This window comes from Lagopus muta, chromosome 14, assembly GCF_023343835.1.
Source record: "Lagopus muta isolate bLagMut1 chromosome 14, bLagMut1 primary, whole genome shotgun sequence".
NCBI classification, from domain to species: Eukaryota; Metazoa; Chordata; class Aves; order Galliformes; family Phasianidae; genus Lagopus; species Lagopus muta.
Genome location: NC_064446.1, coordinates 17,477,068 through 17,500,721, shown reverse-complemented (window position 1 = coordinate 17,500,721; position 23,654 = coordinate 17,477,068). Strand labels below are relative to the sequence as shown.

Sequence of the window (23,654 nt, the reverse complement as noted above, 5' to 3'; positions counted from 1 at the left end):
CTGGGGAGGGGGCTGAGGGACATCTGATCAGTGCCTGCAATGCTCCACAGGCCGGCGTGCTGCATAGGTCAAGGAGCAACGGCCTAAAACTTGAACGTAGGAAGCGCTGCACTAAGATGTGGAAGAACTGCGTGGTGACAGAGCACTGCCACAGGCTGCCCAGAGGGGCGGTGGAGTCTCCCAGGTGTGCGGGGCCCCCTGGCCGTGTGACACTGTGATGAGGAACTGATGGTCGCTGTGGTTGGGCTCAGTGATCTCTTCCAGCCCTTCCAACCCCACCATGCTGCCATTCTGCCACCCCCCAGCACAGCAGCTCCACCTGCTCACACACTGCAGCTCCACACACAGCTCCAGCACCAAAGTGATGACGCTCTTTTTGTGATCATTGGGTGGTTTGGTTTTTTTTTTTTTTGAATGGTTCTGCTGTCCAATTTATTTAACTTAGTTTTCCTTCTCTTTTCTCCATTTGGAACCATTCCCGTAGCATATCTTTATTGCAAAAAAGTCAACATGCATCTTAGAAATTCAGATTGTAATCAATAAAACAAACATTACATATATGAATTTAAATGTATAAACAGTTAGAAATTCAACAGTATCTCCTATTACACTATTACACAAGTTCACAATTCTGTAAAAACTATAGTACAAGTTTACTATACACCAAGGGAACTTCATTCCTTTTCACATGATTTCGTAAGGAGGAAAAGAAAAGAGGTGCATTCTCACAGCAAGCAGTGACAGTTTCCACGTCCACCTTCCAGCTCTGGGGCTGCTGTTCCTTTTGCCCAGCTGACACCCAGCAGTGCAGCTCCCCGCCCCACAGACCAGATGCCCTCCGTCCCCACAGCTCAGACCCAACACCTCCTGCCCCTCAGGCTGCACTGCTGCCTCGTGGGCCCTCAGGAAGCATCGGTGTGGAACGGCAGCGCAGAGCAGAGCCCGCAGCGCCGCCGTGCCACCGAGCGCCCAAAGCGGAGCAGCTGCGCATCGCCCGGCGCCGCCTGAGTGCCAGCAGGGCCGCGGCTGGGGCAGGATGCTCGCTCTGGGACACCTCCTGCTCCTGGAACAGCACCACTCGCGCTGCAGGGAGGTGACTGCGCTCACAGCACACAGGCTGAGCTCAGATGCACGACTCATTTTTTCACTCCAGCACTCAGAAATCGCATCTGGACGTCGCTGCCCATGTGGGCTGCGAAGGAAAGCGGTAAGAAAAGCCGAGCGATCCCAGGAAGCTCTGCACAAAGCAGCGCGTGGAGCCGGCGCTCAGCTCCTGCTGCCCAAACCATATGAAAAGGAACCCCGTTCTGCACCAACCGCGCCGCAGCTTTTCTTACGGCTTCATTCATTCACTGTAGTTTTCATTTTGCAAATACAAAAATACAACAGTTCTTATTGAAATCTATACGCTGGTAGTTTTAGTACACAAAAAAGCAACATATTTACAAAATTATACAGTTTAAGAAAAAACTCTGTACAAAAAAATATATAAATCCTTTGTTCCCTCTATCACTTTTAACTGTCAGGACTCAACACGGTTGCTGCAATGGGCATTTCAACATATACACCGACCGAACCGCAGACAACAAGAACAACATCAGAGGAGACGATGGGAGGAGAGACATGGGGAATAGCTAAGATACGTTTTCCCTCATTTCCTTGCAACTTCACCTCAACGTTAACAAGAACGTCCACATCGCACACAGAGGTTCTAACGCGCAGAGGCGGAGCACTGAAAGGCTGAATTCCCTTCAGCTGGTGAGGAAACCGAAGATGACACCGCTTGGACTTCCAATGCACCACCACAGCACAAAGGGAACGCAGGCAGGGAGCAGCAAACACAGCGCGCTCAGCTGTGTTACCAACATCAGAGCCACAGCAACTCAGGGGTCTCTCTAAATTTTCTTCAGTCGGGAACTTGCTGGCAAATACTCTGGTAAACTAAAAAGAGGAGAGCATTTTTCACTGACATTCAGTTTATTTTGTATAGAAAAGCACATCAAAGCGTACTGAGAAGTGCACTGTGCAAACGCACAGCCAAAGAAAACGCTCCCTAGGTGGCACTGATGTTGGCGAGCCACAAAAGCCACGCAGCAGTTAAGAGACGTGGCTGCAGGATCTGAGCTCGCTGCCCTCATTTCCACCATTGCACACCGCCGGTGGGCGCAGGTTTGGAATGGTGCAGCAATGAGGCAGCCGAGCGGCGCCGTGCGAAACGCATCCAGGGGTGCAGACACACAGCGCCGCTCCAAACCCTGCAGCGAGACAGGAAGCGTTCTGCTCTGAACACCTCACGGGTTTGGCTCCAATATAAACAGAGCCAGAGGGAAGAAGAGTTTGGAGGGGCTGTGAGCAGTTGCCCATTTAGTTCCTTCTGGGGAAGCAGGAAACTCACTCGATTCAAGCTCACAGACTCAGGAATGCAGCGAATGAACGGTGCGGCTGAGACTGGACTGCACTGAACTACAGGGGGAAACCATGGGAGAGCAAACCCTGCCCTGCAGCTGAGCCACTGCTGTGTGCAGCGGGGTTTGAAGAACAGAGCGAACGCACAGCGTCACAGCCATCCCCTGCTGGATTACCTGTTTCACCCCCTCACAAAGCAAACACTGAAGCTGCGTGGCTTTCAAACATCCTGAGATGTCTGATGAGTTCAGCCACAGTAACTTCTACAGGCAGTGGCTGCACGTGAAACAAAATGCCACCTTTCTTCAATTAGTAAATGAGGCGTTTTTTCTTTCATAACATTTAATGACAGTTTGTGTCTTTCCCCCGAGCCTAGAATATTGCTAAATAAAACCTGTAACATCTTTTCAATTGTAAGCTAACAAATCAATCACATTATAGAAAACCCAAAACAAGGTAATAGAGGGTGACACAAAAAGAGGACAAGAAAATACTAATATTTGTTTTCTTTCTCTCTTTTTTTATCCTTCTTAAATAGAAAAAAATCACCATCCTGGTGAGCTTGATACTTCTATAAAAAGTTACTGGGCCTTTGGCTAGGTTGGCATCGCAGCTCTATCTCTGAAATGTTTTTATAACAAACTTTGCTCACTTTAAATCTTGTGGTTTGAAAAGAAAGTAAAGCTTTTTTTTGGCTCATCAACTTTCTTAAATAGATGTCTAAAAGATGTAGCTTGAACTATATGCCTAAGGTTATACATTTCTAACGTCAAGTTTCATCTTCTCCAAGAACGGGATTCATCCTCATCTTCATCCTCATCATCATCATCTTCGTGCAAAAACAAATCTGAGGTTTCAGTCTCCTGGATGAAGAAGAAACACGGTTTGAAACCAAAGTTCTGTGCAGTAGTGTAGGACCTGTCACACAGCACAGCATGGGCTGCATGTACAGAGCACAGGGCACAGGGCACGCAGCTCGTTACCTCCCACAGACCGTCAAGGAGAGCGGTGGACTCTCGCATCAAGAAAGGGAAAGAAGCCAGACTTCAAGGAAGCAGGAATGAAGCCTCCCACCCGTTAAACAAGGCCAGGAAACCCCTTAACAGCCTTTAAGGGCTCACAATTGCAATCTAAGAATTCATAACTTATCCTCCAGTGGAGGATTCGCACCCAGTAACAACAAGATGAGCAGCCCCCGTATACGTGAGAACGTGAGGTTTATCCTAGCAGTTTGCAAACGCGAGTTTCCAGTGGTGTTTTATTTTCTTTCACTGGATTAATCAAAACCAGGGGAGGTTCTGCTTTGCAGAAACATCTGCAATGAAACTTATTCTGTCAACAGAAACCCAAGTTCTAAAGGAGCTCTCATGCTAAAGCAGTTATTACTTTACCCACGTGTTTTCCTACCTCTTCCTTAGATTCCTCTTCCTCAACTTCTGTGGACACAGAGGGTACCTTAGGTTTGTACCATGATATCTGCAGCCTTCGGTCTTTAAACTTGGATCCCTGGTTAGCAGCCTAGATTGTATTTTAAATGAACATGTTTTTAAAGGGAAAATCAAATTAAGAAGTCTTCAGATCACCAGTAACGAGTTAAAGCCAGTGAGCACTAATTAGTGCAGACGTGTGTCTGAACATCTCAGACGTGCATCACCTTCTGCAGTCCTCAAGAGCAACTTCACGTAAGCCTGAATCTACTGAATAATGCCCACCTACCATCAATCCAAAGATATTAACAGGGTTCTAAACTGACTGTGACATTGAGTCCACATCAGCAGAAAACCCACCGTAATCCATCAAACATGAAGCCTATCCCCTTTAGCAACACTACATGCAGGAGAAACAAATATTTGCACTATGTAGCTCAAACGAGTGGGATCCAAACCCCCTGAAGTTTAAAGACAAAAAGGCAGACACAAGCAGGTAAAAATCCTTGTTCTGGAACTGAGGAGAAACAAATCCACCACATCACTTACATTCTCAGCTTCAGAGCGAGATTTGAAGGTCAGAACAACACTCAGTGGGGAGTCTTCTTCTTGGAGATCCTCAATGTCTCCGAATTTCTGTAAGAAGAAAAATTGATGAGGAACAAAAGCAATGCTTTCCTTCAAGAGACTCATCATCATAGGCTACACCTGAATCGTTTTGGTCCAGAGCAGCCCCGAAACCTGGTTAGTTTTAGGACAGAACTGGGAGAGAGAGGAACCTCAGCTGTGTTGGATGGCAACACCGCAGCACCTGTGCCTGTATTTTTGGACAAAAGCTCAGATCTATTCACATTCTCATAAATGGAACTTAATTTTGCAGGAAAAAAGGAAATAAATGTATAACTGAATTCAATTCAAATAATTGGCTGTTTCACTTATCTTTCTTGCCCTTCAATACTACTGCAGACTTGTTAAACCAGTCCTTTAGAGCTCATTTATTTGCAGAGGAGATAGGAATCAAACATTGCTACACACCTGAGTATGTTCTGCAAACACACAACACAATTTTGTCTGGGACCATGAAGAGAAAAATGTCTAGCATAGCCAGATGAGCATAAGGCTTTATTTTTAGAAGTCAAACACCATTTTTTGAGAAGGAAAATTGCAACGTCCACAACTATGACAGATTAAAACAAAAAACAAACCATGCAAAAAGAGGGAAAAAAAGATTAACAACAAAGCCAAACCACCCAAATCCCACCAGAAAGGGCTTCTAGAGGCAGCACCAGCAGCCTGAAGCCATCCCAGGTGGCCCTGAAGAGCAGATGGAAAGAACTCCACCAGCCCTGCGAAGGAGGACGTGCCGTTCTGGGCAGTGTGACTGAGGGCAATGCCAAACGTGTTCTTCCTTCAGCATCAGAACTCAGCTAACAGAATAACGTGCTCAGTAACTCACCTTGCACTCTACCAAGTTATCTGCTGTTTCCAAATGAGTTTAACTTTTATGAAATTGAAAAAGCAACAGGGTTTTGCTTTCTGAATTACAGAGAAACAAGACAAATGTGCACGAATTGCCAATACCTGTTAAAGCAGACATGCTGATAGGTATTTCTCAGCCTTCTATCATCTGTCTTTAACTATTCTAATGCAGAATAAAAATAAGCCATTTAGCTTTTCCTATTAAAATAACGTGCTAGGCAGCCACTGTAAAGCAGCCATAAAAGGCATTACATTCACACTCTTGAAAGTGTTTATTCATAGCTTGTTCCATGAATTCAGGATGAATTCATACTACAGAAAGGAAGACTTTTATTCATCCTTAAGACTTTGGAAGATAAACTGTTGCTTACAGAGCTCCCAGCCTGCCTCTCTCTGCAGCACACTCTCACAGTATCAGATACCCACTCCATCTGAGACTGAAAGTGCAGCCCTAACTGTCAGCTTCAGTTTTTCTTTTTAACGTGACCTCATACTTACAGAGAAGTGCTGCAGCAATTCATCTTTCTCCTCTTCAATGAATCCTCCAACTGTTAGTGCTTTGGGACGATGGTCTACCACCATGTGATTTAACATCCCCCTTCCTCTCCCACCACGGCCCCGTCCTCGTCCTCTCCCCTGGGCTGGAGCCGCCTTTCCTCGGCCAGCAGGCAAAATGCCTAAACGGGCAGCCTGTGGAAAAAGAGGGAAAAAAGGCAAATAAGGTGTAAAGGTTTGAAAGGAGCTTAAACTTGTGTATGCAAAGCACATTAAAAGCATAAATCCTGACATACTTACCTCCACTTGCAGCTGATTTAGCTTTTTCCGCAGTTCAGTTGTGTCTTCCCCAGAAGAGAGTCGTTTGTGGAAGTCTAGTTCTGCATCCAGAAGTTCCTTTTGTGCCTTAGAGAAAAAGGTACAGAAAGAGAAAATGGAAGTGGAAGGCAGAACATGAATGCACACTTTTAATGCTTTAGTCCCCCTCTTTAGCAGTAAATTTATGTAACTGACACAAACAGGTCAGTACACAGCAGCCACACCTCCCTCTAAATTCAATTCATTATGCTGCTGCTCGCCTCCATGACTCTCCCCCAGACTCAGTGTTGGAAGGACCTGGAATTCCACGCTTCAGAACTGGAACAATCCTGAATGAGCTGTAAGTCGCTCACCCAAGCTACTTAGAACCATAGTCTGCTTCTCCACAGTGACCAGGCAAATTCAAAACACGCTGGGAAGCAAGCTGATGGAACATGGTTGTGTTTTTAGGACACGGCATTAGAAACAGTTAAACATTAGAAACAGAAAAGTGCATTGCACAACACATACCTCTGTCTTGGATTTTAATTTTGATGGCGTAGAGGTTGCAGATGAAGTTTTTAACTCATCCTTTAACTGAGATATTTTTCCTGCTAGTTCTTTTAACGTCTTCATTATTTCTGCTCTCTCTTCTGGTTTCATGGCCTTGTTTTTCTCCAGCTTGGATATCAACATCTGTACATTAATAAAAGAGCAGCAATATAAATTCCAGCAAGAATAATGCTGAACAGACAGATATCTACAAAACCAGGATGTGCTTAATGAAGTCAGTCCCAACTCACCTTCTGGCATTCTATTTGTTTTTCTAACATCTCCTGCTTCTTTTTCCTCATGTCTTGTTGGAGTTTCATTGCCTCCTAGGAGAATAAAACTCTTCCAATCAGAAGAAGTAGTCTAGCATTATACGTACTCACATGTCACATTTTCTTTCTGAAGCTACAGAAGTGAGGGCCATAATGAAAACCACTAGTCTGCAAACCACAAAAGTATTCAGTACATCTGGTCTGGAAAACAACAATGAAATCCTGCCAATTTCCTGCTGTGAAGTACTCTACTAACTTCTTTCCACCTCCAAACACCCCTTGAAGAAACATATCCCATGCTGTCAGTTAAGTTCCTCATATTTGCAGAGATTAAAATCAGAGAAATGCCACCAGAACTCCATCCCTCAAAAAAAAAAAAAAGCCTTCAATGTGCATTATCACATTGTTCCACGATGATAAAGCTTACACTGACTGTGCAAAACGCTACACAGCCACATCTGAGGTTTAAATTGTCCACCAATTCTTTTTTTTAAAGTACTTTAAGCACTGCACTGCTCATCCAGCAGCACACAGCACAGTACCTGCTTCTTCTTAAGAGCTTCCTGTACGTCGTGAGGTTTAGATCCTGCGCCAGGCTTCATAGCCGCCTTCAAGTTTGAAGAACTATAAACCATTTTTGAATGGCTTGTAGGAGTAGGAAATGTCTGAAACAGTAGAAATGCACACACAACAATATGTGGCAGGTTAAAATTAGGAATTTTAAATAAATATCTTCTGTGAAACAACGCGTGCTTCCAGAATTACAAAAGGAGACAAATACAGCAATGCAATGAAAACATGCAGAAAGCCTTCAGTCTAACAATCAGCCTACTTGGGAGCCACCAGCATAAATGATTCATAGAGCGCTTTCTGCAAAAGATAATTTCTTTTGGTCTTCATCCAAAAACTCCCCCTCTCTCCTGATATCCACGAGGAGCACTGCTAACACTCAGCTCCTGCATCAGCACCAACCCAGCTGGGTAGCACAACCTAACACACTTGCTGATCAAACATTCAGAAAAGAAATAAGGCAGCAACTGTCACTTGCATTCTTCCTTTCTTACAAGAAATAACTTCTTTGTGACCAAGAACATGTGCTGCCTTATGACATCAGTGCTAATTAAACTGTATCAGATTGAACTCTGCAGAAGTATTCTGTAAGTTTCCAGTACCATTGTTAAAGCACAGTGTAAACACCCAAATCACTGAACAGTAATTAGGTTAGTGAACAGAAAGCTGACATGTAAGCTGTAAAATTTGTTTGGAATGAAACAGTGTCAAAAATATGTTATGCTGCTGAAGACGGTGACACTCCCTGGAATTATTCTCCCTGGTTTATATAAAGCAGCTAATGAAAATTGGAAGAAATAAATGATCACGTCACAGAACACCAGTGATGAAAGGAACAAGCAACTGAGGACTCGCAAATCCTGCTCCATTTCCTAGTTCCATTTAGCAGATCCACACAGATGACAGCTGTAAGTGAAAGCACGACGACGGTCAGGTTTAATAACCATACCTGACAGTCCTCTGCCACGGCCCCAGCCTGACTGAGATCAGACTGATTTCCACCTGCTGCTCCAAGGCGACGTTTCACAGGGACTTTGTTCAGGACATAGGCACCAGATGCCAGCGGTTTGTTCACTGCCTGCGCGTCAGAGGTTGAAAAACGAGAGGTTACATGTGCTGCATCTAAAAGCAGCTGCCACTTGGGAGCACTGCTATCAGCTCTGGAGGTCGCTTATGAAAGTACCTTGGGCAGATTGCTGTGCATTGTCACAGCGGGAGCCGGGGCCAGGGCTTGCTGCTGGAGGTGAAGTTGGTGATGAAGAGACGGCGAGGGTGACTGCTGCTGGGGCTGCTGCAGCAGTGGGGGCTGCTGCTCGCTTTCTCTGTGCCAGTGCACCCTTATGAACCGATTGTTTAAAACTGCCTCTGTGCTTGAAATTGCCTTCCTAGCCTCATCATTAGTTAAGTACTGAATCAGAGCAGCTTCAGGATCGTTCTGGAAAGCAACCTAAAAGAAAGAGTTCATGAGAATATATTTCTCAAGGAAGAAAATACGTCAGCCAGCAGGAATCCAAGCTACAGGTAATCCACAGTAACAAGTGGAATGTGTAATGGTATTAGCAACCCAAAATAAAGGCAAAATCCTCTGTGTAATTAGAATCAAGTACATTTTGCAAATGCTATGCACAACTGCAGCAAAGACTACATGTAGTACAATAAAAATTGAGTAAATAATTAAAAAGTTATCCATCAGAGATCATCAGATATTCAAAGCACTGTAAACTGGGATAGAACTGAGGAGACCCAGCGCTGACTCCAAAGCTCTTTATTCTGATCTGAGATAGAAACATCCAAGGACGTACAGTGCAGAGGTTCACCATATTCCCAAAGAAACCTTATCTAACAGTCACACAAAAGTATTTTTCTCTAAAAATCAATCATCACAGGAATGCATGCCTAGTACAAGATGATTGAGGTAGCATGTTTTTTAGAACGCACTACCAAGATTGAACCAAAGAAAGAACCAAAGAATCTTTTGGGCTAAAGCATAAAACTGTGAGCTCAAAAATAGAGGCTCGCCACGTGTCTGTCCTTATTCAGACCTCGAACTGAGGATGAAGGAAGTCACTGTTTTCTGCAAAAATAAAACAGCACTCTAACCATGTAGCTAACTGTGTTTTGTTTACACAGTGCTCTTCCAAGGGACACCACTGAACTGGAGCCTCTTCTAGGATGTAACATGATGCAACACCCACGGCATCTTGGCCAAAACGCTAAGAAACGATGCAGGACTTCACACCAAACAGAGTTTTATAGAATCATAGAATTACCAAGGTTGGAAAAGATCTCCCAGTTCACTCAGTCCAAGCATGGACCTCCCACCAGTATTACCCCACTAAACCATCCCCAGGAAACCAGCAGATGATGCTGAACACCTCCAGGCACGGTGACTCCACCGCCCCCAGGGCAGCCTGGTCCAGCACCTCACCACTCTTCTGAAGAAGAAATTTTTCCAAATATCCAACCTGAACCTAGAAGATCTGTTTCAAAAAGTATAGGCAAGCTGCTCAAAAACCTGAGAATAGTTTAGATGGTGTTAAATCTGCAAGCCTTTCAAATTTAACAGGAGCAAACCAAGCACGACAGGCCTCCAAAAACAAAAGAAAAGGCTTTTTTGAATTCGGTGACCTCCTCCTGCTAGCTTCCTCTAAGATTCCTCAGTGTTGACTGCAGTGTTCTGGAAGGCTCTAGGGGAAAATACCCACACACAGACATAAAACTGAGGGCTTTTTGTGTTTGTTTTTTACCTGAATGTTTACAATAGTTCCAAACTTGCTGAAGTGCTCGTTGAGTTGTGTAATATTGTTCAGTTCTGGTGGAATTTTTCGAACTTCTAACTTTGTGTTAGTGTACTGATTCTTTTTCAGAAAACCTGGCTTATTCTGGTTATTATTTGCTTGCCTGCAGAAAACAAGTGCAAGAGAGTAATTGAGAGAGACATGCACACACCTAAGTAAGGTAGCAAGTTATTGCATATTTAAATTTTCTCTAGAGATTAGAAACAACAACCTCCCCAATATTTAGCCTCTGATTACATCAACACATTTTCTGACTCAGTCAACTCAAACTACAGAGGCCAATGAATTACTGTTTTTACAGCATTGATAGCAATCGAGTGCATTCCAGTTAGCCAACTGCAGCTGTTAATTCTTACTTTCCCAGCCACGGTTTCTTCAGCGGTGGACATTCCAAACTACTTGGTGACCTTTTTCTGCTGTCTGGTTCAAGCACAACTCTAGTTACATTGCTGCTATTATTTGTAATGGGAATGGGAGGTTCGGTCTGGATGATAATGTTGGCAGCTGGAGGAAAATAAAAAGCCCTGTGTTATTTACCACACATCAATGAAAACACCGAGAAAAGCTCTCATTTAAACAGCAACATAGGATTGAGTTTAAAAACATTAAAAAAATAGGAAGACTTCAGTCAGTCAGTTCTGCTTACCAAGTTACTTCAGAGATCACTTACTAGCCCAGCTAACCCACGTGAGAAATACAAGCATTTAGTCTTGCCAGCAGAGAGGAGACTTTTAACCTTCAAGCTCAGTACCAGCTTGAAGAAATGAAGTTTTGGCCTTACTTGCAGGTAGTGAAACTTCTGGTATGAAAATTAGGCCACTGGCACATACAAACCACTCAACTCCTAAAGAGAGGTGTGAGATGTAAATCAATTTCTTTTTGTTTTCCTATGTGCCAGAGCTCTGCTGATTACTCTGATGAGAAAAAAGTATGGGCATTTTCAGGCATACAGCTTCATTCTTACAGTAGGGGATGGTTTTAGGGAAAACCTTTCACACACTTGACAAGGCAACAAAGCAATTGGTCTGAAGATCCACCTCTGAGATTTACAATCCCTTACAACTGGAATGGGTTCTTGGAACCAGAATACAGACCCAATCGTGATTTATGAAATTCATTAAGATGGAAACAGCAACAATAATTTCTGCAATAATACTTAATAATATTCTATACAGGGTGAGTCCCTGGAAGGAATTTCTGGAAAACAAAACAAAATAACAACAAAGCAAACCTTTCTTGTCTGGTCAGTAAGAAACACCAAAGTGTAACAGCAAATACTGAAATGCAACAACTTTTTCCTTAGAGATCATGAGCAGAAAGCAGGAGGAAAAAGACAACTATGCCGAAAACACAAAAATTTCTTTCAAGACCTGTAACTTGTACAAAAGTTCTTTTGAGAGAGAGAACACGTCACCATGAGGAGACCACATCCACGCTCATCCAGTTTATGATTCAGAATTACTGAAGCGTAGACTGGGATTTCCATGAGCTAGGAGAACTAGAATGCTAGCTGCAACAAGCACCTTAAATACACCAGCAGGCTGAAAGGAAGTCAGACCATCAGACACAAGCACATGCCACAGCAGTTCCCCTCACCACGACCACCAGAACAGCCAAGGCTCTTAAACATGTCCTTGTCAAATCAAACCCAGCTTCAAACTCCTGTTTAAAGCCATCTTCCTGCACCATTTGATTTCTTCTTTCTAGTAGCCCAGTACCCAACAAGTACCTTTGTAGGCTAAAGATGAATAAAAACCTACCATCCAACCAATAATAATAATAATAATAATAATAATAATAATAATAATAATAATAATAATAACAACAATAAAAAAACAACGACCCTTCTAATATGGCCAAGCAAGTGGTTATTTTTAACCAGTAAGACTGGTTTGACTTTAAGATTAGCATTAAAAATTAAAAAATAAAAATAAAAAAAAATAGTAGAGACGTCAGATTTTTGGATGCCTGAAAATTGCTCTGAAATACCAAATCAGTGAGAAAAAACACTGCTTTTAGCCTGGAAAACGTAAAAACAAACATTGATGTTCTGAGACAAAAACAGAACCCTTCCTACCTCTTGGATTTGTATCCATCTCCCCAGATGTTAAGCCAATTAGATTCGGACGCTGCGTCTGTGCTCTTGTAAAGAACTGCCGGTACTGAGATCGACCAGCACTGGTAATACTAGGAGCTTCAGGGTTATAGCCATCTGGCTCATACGTATCTGCAAAAAAGAGGAGAGAAATGTAAGAGGTTTTCACATGAGCTTAAGACTCACGGTCAATCTTCCGTTAAGGAAACGCACGGCTGTCCAAGAATAAGAAGCTGTTTCTGTATGAAGAGGGAAGAGAGGTCACACAGACACCAAGTAGCTATAAAAGCCCTTAAATAAGCTTTACACTCAAGTATATCTGGGAATATTCTCCTATTTTAATGATCACTACTGTTTGTCAAAAGTGTGTAAGTCTCCATAACTGAGTATTGATGGCAACCTGCCTGAAAAAGAAATGAGGCATCTCTATCACAGCCTTCAGCAAGCCTGACACTGCTCCAAAGGGAACAGAACATTTCGTTTGAGTATTTATTCTTATGTCTTGTCCTAAGATGCAAAGAGATTTTCATTCTTTCCTACCCAACAGGTCACATCACTTCAGAAGCTGACTTTTGAAGAATGCAGTTAAGCGATTTCAATCAAAGCAAGCTGAGAAATCATGCAATTCACCCCTTACTTACCTACTGAATTCTCTTAAGTCAGTAAGAGCGAGATTCGCTGCCTACCTGTGGGGATGCACTCACAATGCTATTTACAGGGATGACTGCAAGAAGACAACAGAACTGACTCACGTTTTTCACCCAGTCTGCGGTCATTAAGGACGATGCATTCTTCAAATAATAAAAAAGGAAAACCTACACAAGAACTTGGATGAATAAAACCCAACAAAAGCCTCCACAGAAACACAGTAGATCCTGGAACAGAATTGGATGCCGATCCAGAGGGAGTCAGAAGACCCAGAACACTCCATGTGTCCTTACTCTAAGATGGCAATGAAACTGCAGCCTAAAGCAGCTGCCTCAGAACTTCAACACTCGTGTTCTGTCATGCAGTGCTGACTCTGCAGTCAGCACAGCCTCAGCACCACCAAGAACCTTCACTGAACTTGTGTGAGCTCAACTACAAGTTCCACCTGCTCAGGGATTCTTCATGCAATTGCAAGGTAACAATCAGCTGTAAGTGTACCAGTGCAAGAATAGGACATAAGATCCAACTTCTACAGAAGTTTAAGAGAAGAGAATTACATAGAGGAACTGAAGTCACTGATGCCTTGTTAGTAAAAACAGACACAAAGTTTGGAACAAACTTTAAAGCTGAAAGAATCAGATGGGAATGTGGTCTGAAAGCATTTGGACTCAACTGAACAGAGACCCTGATGAGATACTTGGATGACTCTAAGAAGACTTTCAGGTCTCTAAAAATGACTTTTAAACAGCTCTAAAAAGTACAGAATTCACAAAGGAAATGACACAAACCGTAAACTGAAGTTCTCCTTGTATAAAACATCAAAGTGTTATTACTCTTTTCATTACCAAAAAAATATAAACTTTATTGGATTAAAAAAAAAAACAACTTAGGGTTCTCCAGTTATTTTGTTATTCCTTTCATAAAATACACGTTTAAAAAAAATTGTGCTCTGTAAAGAAAAAGATGTCATATCCATCAAACGTTATGTGTTTTTCTTTTGGTTAGAAAGCTAGAATTACATCAATGCTGGAAAGGAGACAGAAATGAAGTACTAACGTATATGAGAAACGTAGAGACAATTCTGATGAACAGCAAAGAAAACAAAATCTCTCACGTAGTACACAGAACTGAGTAGGGGTGAAGACCAAGCTACCCAGTAATTACAGATCAGCAGATGCATCTTTCCCATGCTGATGTTCTACTGAACAGTTTGAAAACAAAGGGTTCCCTTCCTTACACTACAGTTTTGCTACTTGGAAAACACGAGATGAAAAAAAATCTCCCTACAGACGACTTTTCCTCGGGCAGCGACAGAACAGAGCTGCTCCACTCACAGCAGCAGCAGACGATGCGCTCCCACAAGGAAAGGCAGCGCTCTTTTTAGATTTGTGTCTAACGGAAGAAGACAGGTAATAACTTCTAATCCCACAAGCTGAAGAAACGTAACGTTGACATGCTGAGCACATTTAAGAGAAAATAAAGCATTGCTTACGTTCTGATACTGTGTACAGGAGGTTCTGGGGTAGCGGGGGGGGCAGCCGCGCTCCCACAGGCGCCAGGCTGGGCACTGCGCTCGTCCCGGGCTGCTCGCGGTTATTGATCAGACTGGACTGAGTCAAAGGCGGCCCTGCAACCACATCGTGGAACAGATGGCTAACACTCCACAGAGAAACATGCAAACACCCTGTGCAGTTAATTCACTGCTTGCCAACAATTGCAGCTCTACCACATCAGAAGTTCAAGTCGATGAGAAGCCCCGCTCAGGTAAGTTACTCTGATTACAACCACCCTTCCCTTGTCCCAGAACGAATCAAGCTGCAAGCTTAAGAGTTAAATGAATAAATAAATAAATAAATACAAAATTTGCTTCCCCAGAGCTTTATTATTGTTGGAACTTCATTAGCTAAAGCAGCTCCTCCCTCAGCCTTGCCACAGAGAATCAAGGCTTACTCAGAACACGACATCACACCACCTACATTTAAACTACATAAAATTACAGTTCTAAACCACAAGCTACAGGGCAAAAGGTGTTAACAGGCAAGGTCTAGCTGTTTCTCCCTGTATGCAGCACACATATGCTCCCTGTTTACTGTACTGCCAAGGAAGGACAGTTGAGATAATACTATGCAACATACTAAAATTAACAGTGATCCACTGGAGCCTTCCACAAAATTACAGCCATATGTAATTTCACCAGAAGCATCATCTTAAAATAACACTAGCACAAACAACTGTATTCCCAAAGATTAATTTATTAATTAATCCTCCTACAACAACTTGGAAGTGTTTTCCAGAAGCCCGCCTACTAATTGCTCAGTGTACTAATTGCTCAGTGTAAACCCAATACAGAAATCGTTCTGCATCCCATAGCTGCTACGATTGTCAAAACATGCATTGTGTTACTGGAATAGAGAGCAATACAACCACACCTTCAATATTCTTACATTTTTCTTCATAGAACTTGCATTATAAAACAGTGAGATAACAGAAAAGGCTGAACTGCCTCAGAGATCCCAGGTGAACAGATCGCGGATCTATCGGGTATCTGCTGCTAAGAAACTGCATACAGCATAGTACCAACAGCATTTATTAAACCTTTGAGGAGATTAGACCTCTCTGTTTTCGCATTAGAAAACAGAAAAGTTGTCAATCCAAACAACACTTGGGTTACGAGATGATCTGAAAGATTTTTCCCTTCCCAATCTGTTCTGTTCACCTGATTCAATTTGGAGTATAAGAAACACCACGTTTTGCAGGCTGAGTTTTCAAAATTATTTTGGCAATCTTTTGGTTAGTACATTTGGACTACAAGAGAAACTGCAACTCATTGCTTCAACTACAGGTACCTTCCTTTCAGAAAGAGTCACAACTTTAACTTCTAAGACAGAGTGACAAAGAAAAGTGCTTTAACTTACTCGGTACAGGAAGCACAACAGGAGGTGGTGCCTGCGGATGAGCTTGTGGAACTGGGATCCTCAAACTGCGAGCTGGACCTGGCAGGGGAGGCAGAAGCATACCTGGAGGGGGTGGAAGTCCCGGAGGTGGTGGAGGAAAAGGAATCATACTTGGCAAGGAAACTTCATCTACTACTAACGGATCATTTCCATGATCAAACTGACAAAGATCACCAAGTACACAAAATCCTCTCTCTGCAAAACAAAAAAATTACATTTTCAGGAAAAAAAACCTCAAAACAACATCATCCCTGTTTTTGCTGGAATTTTGTACTAAAGAGAACACACAATTACTGATTTAGCACTACCACGTGAATTTTCAGAACAAACTCAAAGCAACCTTCCACAGATTCCACAGCAAGCACACAGACATACATTATGCACCGTAAAATCCATGGAAAAATAAAGATGCATCACCTGTTTCATGTTAAACACGTGCAACCATACCCTTTTTCAGAACTGCTGGTTGCTGAATTATTTGCCAAGGCATACACAGAACTGTGATCAACATCCGTACGTCAGCAACCACCAAATTAAAAGTAAACTGCTCCCAGCAAGAACAACTCTCTCTCCAGTTAAATACAGCTCATACATACATGCATTTTTACATAGAAGGTGCTCTAAAGGCTTCTCTGCTTTGACTTGAATACTTGGGAAAAAAAAGGATATTGCAATATAATGAAAACCAGACAGGGACAGAAAACAGCTTACCATCATAATCTTGACACCTTCTCTTAGGTGGAGGATTTCTGCCAAATGAACTGGGATTGCTATGATTGTTGTAATAATTTGACCAACTCTCTGTTGTGTTTTCAAGATGGTGCGCAGGTGCAATTACAGTAACAGCACTGGGAATAGACTGTGCAGCAGAATACTGTTCAGAAGAGTTACTGGCAGACGCAGAAACTGGATTATATGTGCCTTCAACATCATTTCGTTCGCTCTTGAACTTTGATCTCTCACGGTGCTCTGGTTAAAAAACAAAATGAAAGCAAAACGATTCAGGTAAGGATTCATAATTTGTTCTGTAATCAGAGCCCTAGAAGAAAAAAATAAAACCCCAGACAACAACACAGACGCTCGCTTAAATATTCATTAATCTGTATGTGAGATTGTTCTTGAAGATCAGTCTTACCCATGGATCAACGAACCAGAACGCAGGCTGGTTTTACATATCAGAAAATCAGATGCTTTCTTTACAAAACGAACGTTCTTTCTTTTACTCCTTATACTTCCTTGGATTTTAGCTTTCCCTCTTAAAGTAGAAAGGGTGAATAAACTCAGCAAACCTCCACCCATCAGTAATTGAGGTGGTCTCAAAACACATTTGTAATCTGTGCCTCTTATTTTTCCTAGAGTTCTGAATTAACCCTAAAGAAATAAAGGATTGTGTGGTCATGACCTTCAATACAAAAGGACCTTCTCTAAAAATGCACAGTAACAAAGAGAAAAAGATTCACGCTACTTTGCAAAAAAGAGTGCATCTTTAAAAACATCAGCAGCTTTGTTAGCATATAGAGCACATAAATATCAGCTACTGATATCCACCGGTATACACCTGTGGATAAATTAAGAGGTTAGCAAAGAAGAAAACAATCCCCTTAATTATCCTACCCTGATGAACAGCACCTTAACGATTTCAGGAAGACAAAGTTCTCCAAAGTTGCTCAGATGGCTCAAGGGCACCTGCAGCCTGCTACACCATCCCAGGTGCAGGAGTCCTTGACATCACTGTCCTCCTAAAGCAGCACCTCGAGTACTCACCAACACTTCTGTTTGCATCATGGTCTTTGCTTCTACCCCTGCTGCGGCTGCGACTTCGACTCAGCCCTCTGCTTTTACTCCGGCTTTTGCTCCTGCCTCGCCGCCAGCTGGACTTGTCTCTGTACAGGTCGCTCCTGTCGTAGTACCTGTCGTAGTCCCTCCACTTTCCATCATCTCTCCTTTTCTCTCTGGTTCTAGAAAAACACACATGTAGACTACATTTATGAAAAGAGAAACTAATTCATTCACAGAAAGCAGCCAAGGGAGGACTAACAAAAATCAGAACTGTGAGGAAGTCATAGATGAAGAAAAACAGAAGGAGTTTTAAGAATGATGTTGACTGTATGTTTGTGTCTGTCCTGGTGGAGGAGACAGGGGAAATGCAGCAGGAAAATCCCACCCCCCACCGAGGATTTTCATTTATATAACAAGGGAAAGAATGGAACTGACAACATCTCTAGGCACCAACAGTGGAAAAGTATTGCCATTTTTTCCCAAGGAAGCCAAAATCTAGGGTAGCGTTGTCATACGTGCAATCAGCACAGAAATACACTGCAGACAGAGGAAAGTGGGCAGCAAATCACTGTTTTACGTTTTAACCTAAGAGGTACAAACCCTCAGCTAAAGACTGCTGGGAAATACAGAAGGTATTCAACTACTAGCCTTTGTTCACTGGAATCTGCACGGCTTCTCTGTGGACTAGAATGCTTCTTCTTCCTGCTATCCCGCTCTTCTTCAACTGATTCTTGAAAATTCTGTTTAACAGACAGCTACAAAATAACAGTGAACATTACTTTTTTTTTAAAACAAAGATTTTTTCAAATCAAAACAATACAGAAAGGCAGCCTTAAATAATGATTCACTCATCCTTGCTCAGGATTATTCAGGAAGAATTGTTAGAAATACTCGAGATTTGCCTCGACAGGGCTCAGGATAGCCCCATCTGAGGTGGTACTCTGAACACATGGTTGGATGGCACGATCCCCACTATGGTCCCCTCCAACCAAAGCTTACGTATGATTCCATTCTCATTCCTCCATTTGCAGGAATCATGCAATACACTGAGCTGCATGACAAATCAAGGTGCTGAGGTGCAATAGCTACTGAATGCCCTGCCACATAAAACTATCATCAACATATTTATTTTTCTTCTTTCATATCCCTGAAACACAACCAAAACAAAATTAAAACCAAAACCAACCAGTCAAACAAAGCAGTCCCCCTCCCACCATTTCACTGCTGTTTAACAGAGAGAGTAGTTTTTAAAAAACTGAGAAATTATGTCTGTTTTTGAAGAATTGATCAGCAAACTGTGAAAGCCTTCAGTTGTTCCAAATCACAATCTTCCGTCACCAAAGCTACAATGACAGTCAGTTGTCACAGAATTCTAGAGCTAATCCTCAAACAGAAAAGGACATAAGAAAGGAAAGACCAAGCAGCAGCTCCAATTTAAATGGACTGATGAATCCTTTCTCCCAAATAACATCTACTTTCCACAATGCAGCACAATACAACTTTGCTTTAGTTGACCAACAGAGTTCGATCATCAATTATTTGTTACTATCAAGACTGTCCAACAGTTCAAACACTGACGACAGAACAACTCCTTCCAGCAAGGTGTTCCTTCATCTTATCTTAGGCTCACAAATACACGAATGAGTTTGAATACCAGTTCAGAACACTTGCATCAAACAGCACTTCTTAGGGCTCATTTGTAAAAGACAACAACAGTTTTTGCTCTTAGCACTTCCTGACACAAGCATCCCTGGAGGGGAAAGAACCGGAATATTTTATCTGCTTTATCTGAATATTTCCCATAGCAAAGGAAACACACACATAGCCTAAAATATCTTGCAAATTGTGCTAGGACTATACTAGCAATATACTAGAAATATACTAGAAATAAAGAAAATTTACTTCTGTAGCAATTTTCCCCATCTTCACTCAAAGGTGATACATTAGGATGCTATAAAAACACACAGACACAAAGCTCTTCCCTTGGAATACTACCAACACAGGAAAAAGAGAAGTACCAAACACAGGTGAGGATATTAGAAATTGAAAGGGGTTTGGATACTTACAAAAATACGACCTTGCTTCCTCAAAAACTTGAATGCGTTCAATTTTGTCAATAAAGGTTAAAAGACAAAACAAGAACTGCTGGCAAATGAATGCTACCTCACTTTTTTCAGTAACTGATCCTCAATAGGGAACTCAACTGTAAATATTACAGAACACATTTTAAATAATTTCCAGAACATTTCCTGTTCCATTTTTTCAATGTTCTGTAAGGAATAGAATGTTCTCCTTCTGGCTCACCTCTGAAATCCTTTCAGATCAGTGCCGGCTCGAACTACCAGGGACAACAGGACAGGATTTTTGGATGCTACTAACCTCGATCAAAGGCAGACTTCACAAAGGGATTTTAAAATATTCTTGCCTGAATTACCTTTCATTTTCCTTCAGACACACACAGACAGTAAGGGTCACTAGTCCCAGCACAACAAAGTGGATTTTGCTATTGTGTTTTCTCCCATAACTGTTACAGGATGGCTATTAGAGGCAGGTAGGGAATGAATGTGGTTACCTCCTCCTTGATGACTTCTTTCTCCTGACCTGCAGGCTTCACTTCTACTTTCGTGGGTTCGTGAGAAGGAAGGTAACTCTTCGTGTACAGACTTTCAAAAAGTTTATCTACAAAACCTGAAGTTTCTGAGGATAGAGAAAATAACAAAAATATTATCATATATTAATGTATGATTTAAGATAAATCATATTAATATATGATTTAAGTCATTGTTTGGAATGGATTTGCCAGAAAAGTCCTTGGGAAAAAAAAAAAAAAAACAAAAAAAAAAACCAAACCCTTGATAGACTGCTTACTGCTACAGCAGCAGTAACTCAGATTAATGATTAATAGTTCAAGAAAACAGAATTACATTTGTGGAGTTTTACCTTGTCATCATTACCTGTGATGTCAAATGCATCACAGACAAAAACACAGACTTCTTTCAATCACATTTACAACTTTGAAACGTTCTAAGAGGCAAAAGTGATTGGAATTTACGATCAAGGAAAAAGGTCTACGCCCAGCCCACCAAATAAAATCAACAGTTGATTTTAACACCTTGAATTGGAACCAAACCGCCCTGAGAAGCTCTCCAAAAGTTCAACAGGTCAGGCTTTCAGAAGTCATCAAACATGCGACAGAGAAACTTCCAGCAGTACGAGAGACATTTCAGAACAAACTCAAGTGTTAGCTTTTAATTGAGAAGAGCTCCTCCTGCTCCCCATGAACAAGAGCGGGCTGCAGAAACACGATCTGGTGCTGAAACAAAGGAGATTCACAGTACCTTTCTGCAGAAAGACGTCCAGCTGGTCAGCACAGAAAGCTTTTAGCTCCTTCTCTGGTTTGTCTTTCTTAACTAATGCCACAACATAGTTGGCTAAGGCTGATGGGTCTGCATCACATCTACAGAGAGAAAGAACCGTTCTTGATTCAGCTGAAGAACAGCAAAACCGCTGTGCTTTGGACACTGACTGTTACAGAAGGACCACCAAAGGAAACCCAGAATGCAGCTCACCTGCTGACACAAGAGCACCAGGATGACTGAACTAGCATTCTCCCCCTCCCCACCCCGTTAATTACAGTGAAATACTTTAATTGTCTGGTGACCACCCCGCCCCACCACAGCTGACAGCTCTCCCAGTCTCTCTGAGGCTGCTCCAGAATAATACCTTCCAGCCTCTTTACAAACATCCAATTCCAGGGCAGCAGGGCACATTTTTCTCAACTTTCACTATGCGTTGCAACCACCACCAAGAGCAGCCATACAAGAATTACAGAATGAGAAGAAAAGTCACCGCATAATTGTCTTAAAGTACTAATGTGGTTTTAAAATACACATAATATTTAATATATACAATATGCATCCCAGAGAAATACTCCCTGAAAGCACACGTTAAATATGCACACAGATAAATACACTCTGTACAGCTTAAGTTACTGTGCATAACGTACAGAAGTTTGCACTTCCAGCATTTCCACGCCCACAAATTTCACATTAGTCCTTTCATACTGGTAAAGTGCAAAAAAGGGTGCAATTATTAGCACAGAATCATTAAGCTCCTCACCAAAACCCTCATCTAGCTTCATGAAAGCGAAAGATAGGAAACTGTGCAGCAATACTCTGCCACTAATCTTAAACTGGATATTGTTTAGGTTCCACTATTCAGTGCAATATCATTAAGCATTAACTCCTCATTTTGCTACTCTTTAAGAAGATGCAGATGTAAACCATCAGAAAGCAGGCAGCACCCCAAAGCAGTTCAGTGATTCAATGTGTTTTTTAAACCTTTAAATCTCAACACGCTTTTTAAAGAGAGGAACGTCAGCTATAGAAACATGAAGAACACTAAGTGTGCAGACTCCAAAACAATCTCAGATGAAAAAACTCAACAAACTAACAAACACAAACTCATGTAGACAACAACTGGTTAAAGAAGATTTCTTAATGAGCTGTCAGTCAAGCAGTTCTGCTCCACATTAGTTTGCTTGTTCCCAGAATCCAATTAAAACCGCGTAGAATGCAGCAATTAACCACAAAGAAACCACAAATGTACAGATTTTACAGTTCTTAAGCACACATGGAGAAAAAGAAATAAACTGCACTAAATGCATTCTGTGGCAGTGACCACGTGGAACTGACTGTAAGTGCTATATTTGAACAGGAGGAGATGACCATCCATCACTTTGTGACCTGTCTGCTCCTCCTCAAGTGTTCACATTGGGGCTGTGAGGAGGGGAGCAGAGCCTGAGGAGCCTTTCAGAGGGATCTGACCGAGTGTCAGAGAGACTCCACGAGAAACAAAGAAGGCAAGGAAGCCACCTGCCTTGGGATATGCTGCTCAGAAGATATGCACCAACACGTGCATATGCAAGTGGCACACAGGGACAGGGGGAGAGCAGGAGATGCTTTGCTTTGGGCACGTTAAGATAAAGCCTTCCAGAGATTCAGTTTCAGAGTTTCCTGTAGCAAAGCACACGTGTCTGTAAGCGTACAACCATTGAGATGTTCCACGTTCCTTGTTGCCCGCGCTTCTAACAAACCAAGCCGAGTTTTGGACGCGCACATTCCGACCCTTGGTGCTCAGAGCGGCCACACCGCAGTAGCGCAGGTGTGACAGGCCGGTGAGTCCCCAGCAATTTGCACAAGCCGTTGACGCGCCGCGTGCGAGCAGCCCCGCGCTACGGCCGATCCGCACCGACAGCTCTCGGCCCCAGGCAGCGCCGGGCCCCGGCCGCACCGTGCGCGGAGAGCCGTGCCCGTCCTCAGGCGTTCCCCACGGCCCGGACAGCGATCGGCGGCTCCGGGCAGCGCTCGCCCCCGGCGCGGCGGGGCGGGGCAGGGCCGGGCAGGGCAGGGCAGCCCCGAGCCCCGCATCCCCGCCTCCTCCTCTCCCCGCAGGCAGCCCGGCCCGGCCGCGCCCTCCCCTCCCGGCTCCCCCCAGACGTGAGGACGCGGTAACCGCCCCGGCCCCGCCACGCCGCCCCAGCCCGGCCCGCGCTCACATCGGCTCCAGCAGCTTGGCCAGCCAGGACTTGAGCGCGTCCACGTTATCGATGAGCATGGTGCCGCCGCTCCGCCGCCCCTACGGCTCTGCCCGCATCGCACCCGGCCCGCGGCGGTTGCTGCCCGGTCCCCTCCCCCCGCCGAGGCCTAGTACCGGAAGTGCCGCTCGCCGCGGCGCAGCCTGCTGGGCGCATTGGGGGCGGGACCCGGCCGCCACGCGCCAATCAGACAGCGGCGCCGCCGCGCGACCGGCCAATGGCAACGGCTAGGCGCCCGTCCCGAAGGTCAGCGGGGCTCCAGCAGGCGGGGCCGGGCGCGCACGTG

The 23,654-nt window shown here is 43.3% G+C and overlaps 1 protein-coding gene across 3 annotated transcripts; it reads right to left on the bottom strand.

Annotated features, from left to right (window-relative positions):
• Nucleotides 1-399: 399 nt before the first annotated feature.
• Nucleotides 400-23,613, bottom strand: RBM27 (RNA binding motif protein 27). Of its 3 annotated transcripts, XM_048960576.1 has the most exons (22): nt 21,342-21,402; nt 21,111-21,229; nt 20,345-20,469; nt 18,421-18,527; nt 17,758-17,951; nt 16,705-16,962; nt 15,955-16,188; nt 14,532-14,666; nt 12,374-12,523; nt 10,653-10,800; nt 10,246-10,399; nt 8,682-8,945; nt 8,448-8,576; nt 7,471-7,593; nt 6,908-6,982; nt 6,636-6,800; nt 6,108-6,212; nt 5,811-6,002; nt 4,383-4,469; nt 3,814-3,924; nt 3,166-3,269; nt 400-1,941 (listed from the first exon to the last, which is right to left on the bottom strand). In XM_048960576.1, exons 1-21 carry the CDS (start codon nt 21,377-21,379, stop codon nt 3,183-3,185), a joined length of 3,000 nt encoding a protein of 999 aa, XP_048816533.1. In that variant the 5' UTR covers nt 21,380-21,402; the 3' UTR covers nt 400-1,941; nt 3,166-3,182. The 3 variants fall into 3 exon arrangements, with proteins under 3 accessions (XP_048816533.1, XP_048816534.1, XP_048816532.1); XM_048960577.1 differs by lacking the exon at nt 21,342-21,402 and adding an exon at nt 23,330-23,613 and having other exon boundaries at nt 400-3,269; XM_048960575.1 differs by having other exon boundaries at nt 400-3,269.
• Nucleotides 23,614-23,654: the final 41 nt, after the last annotated feature.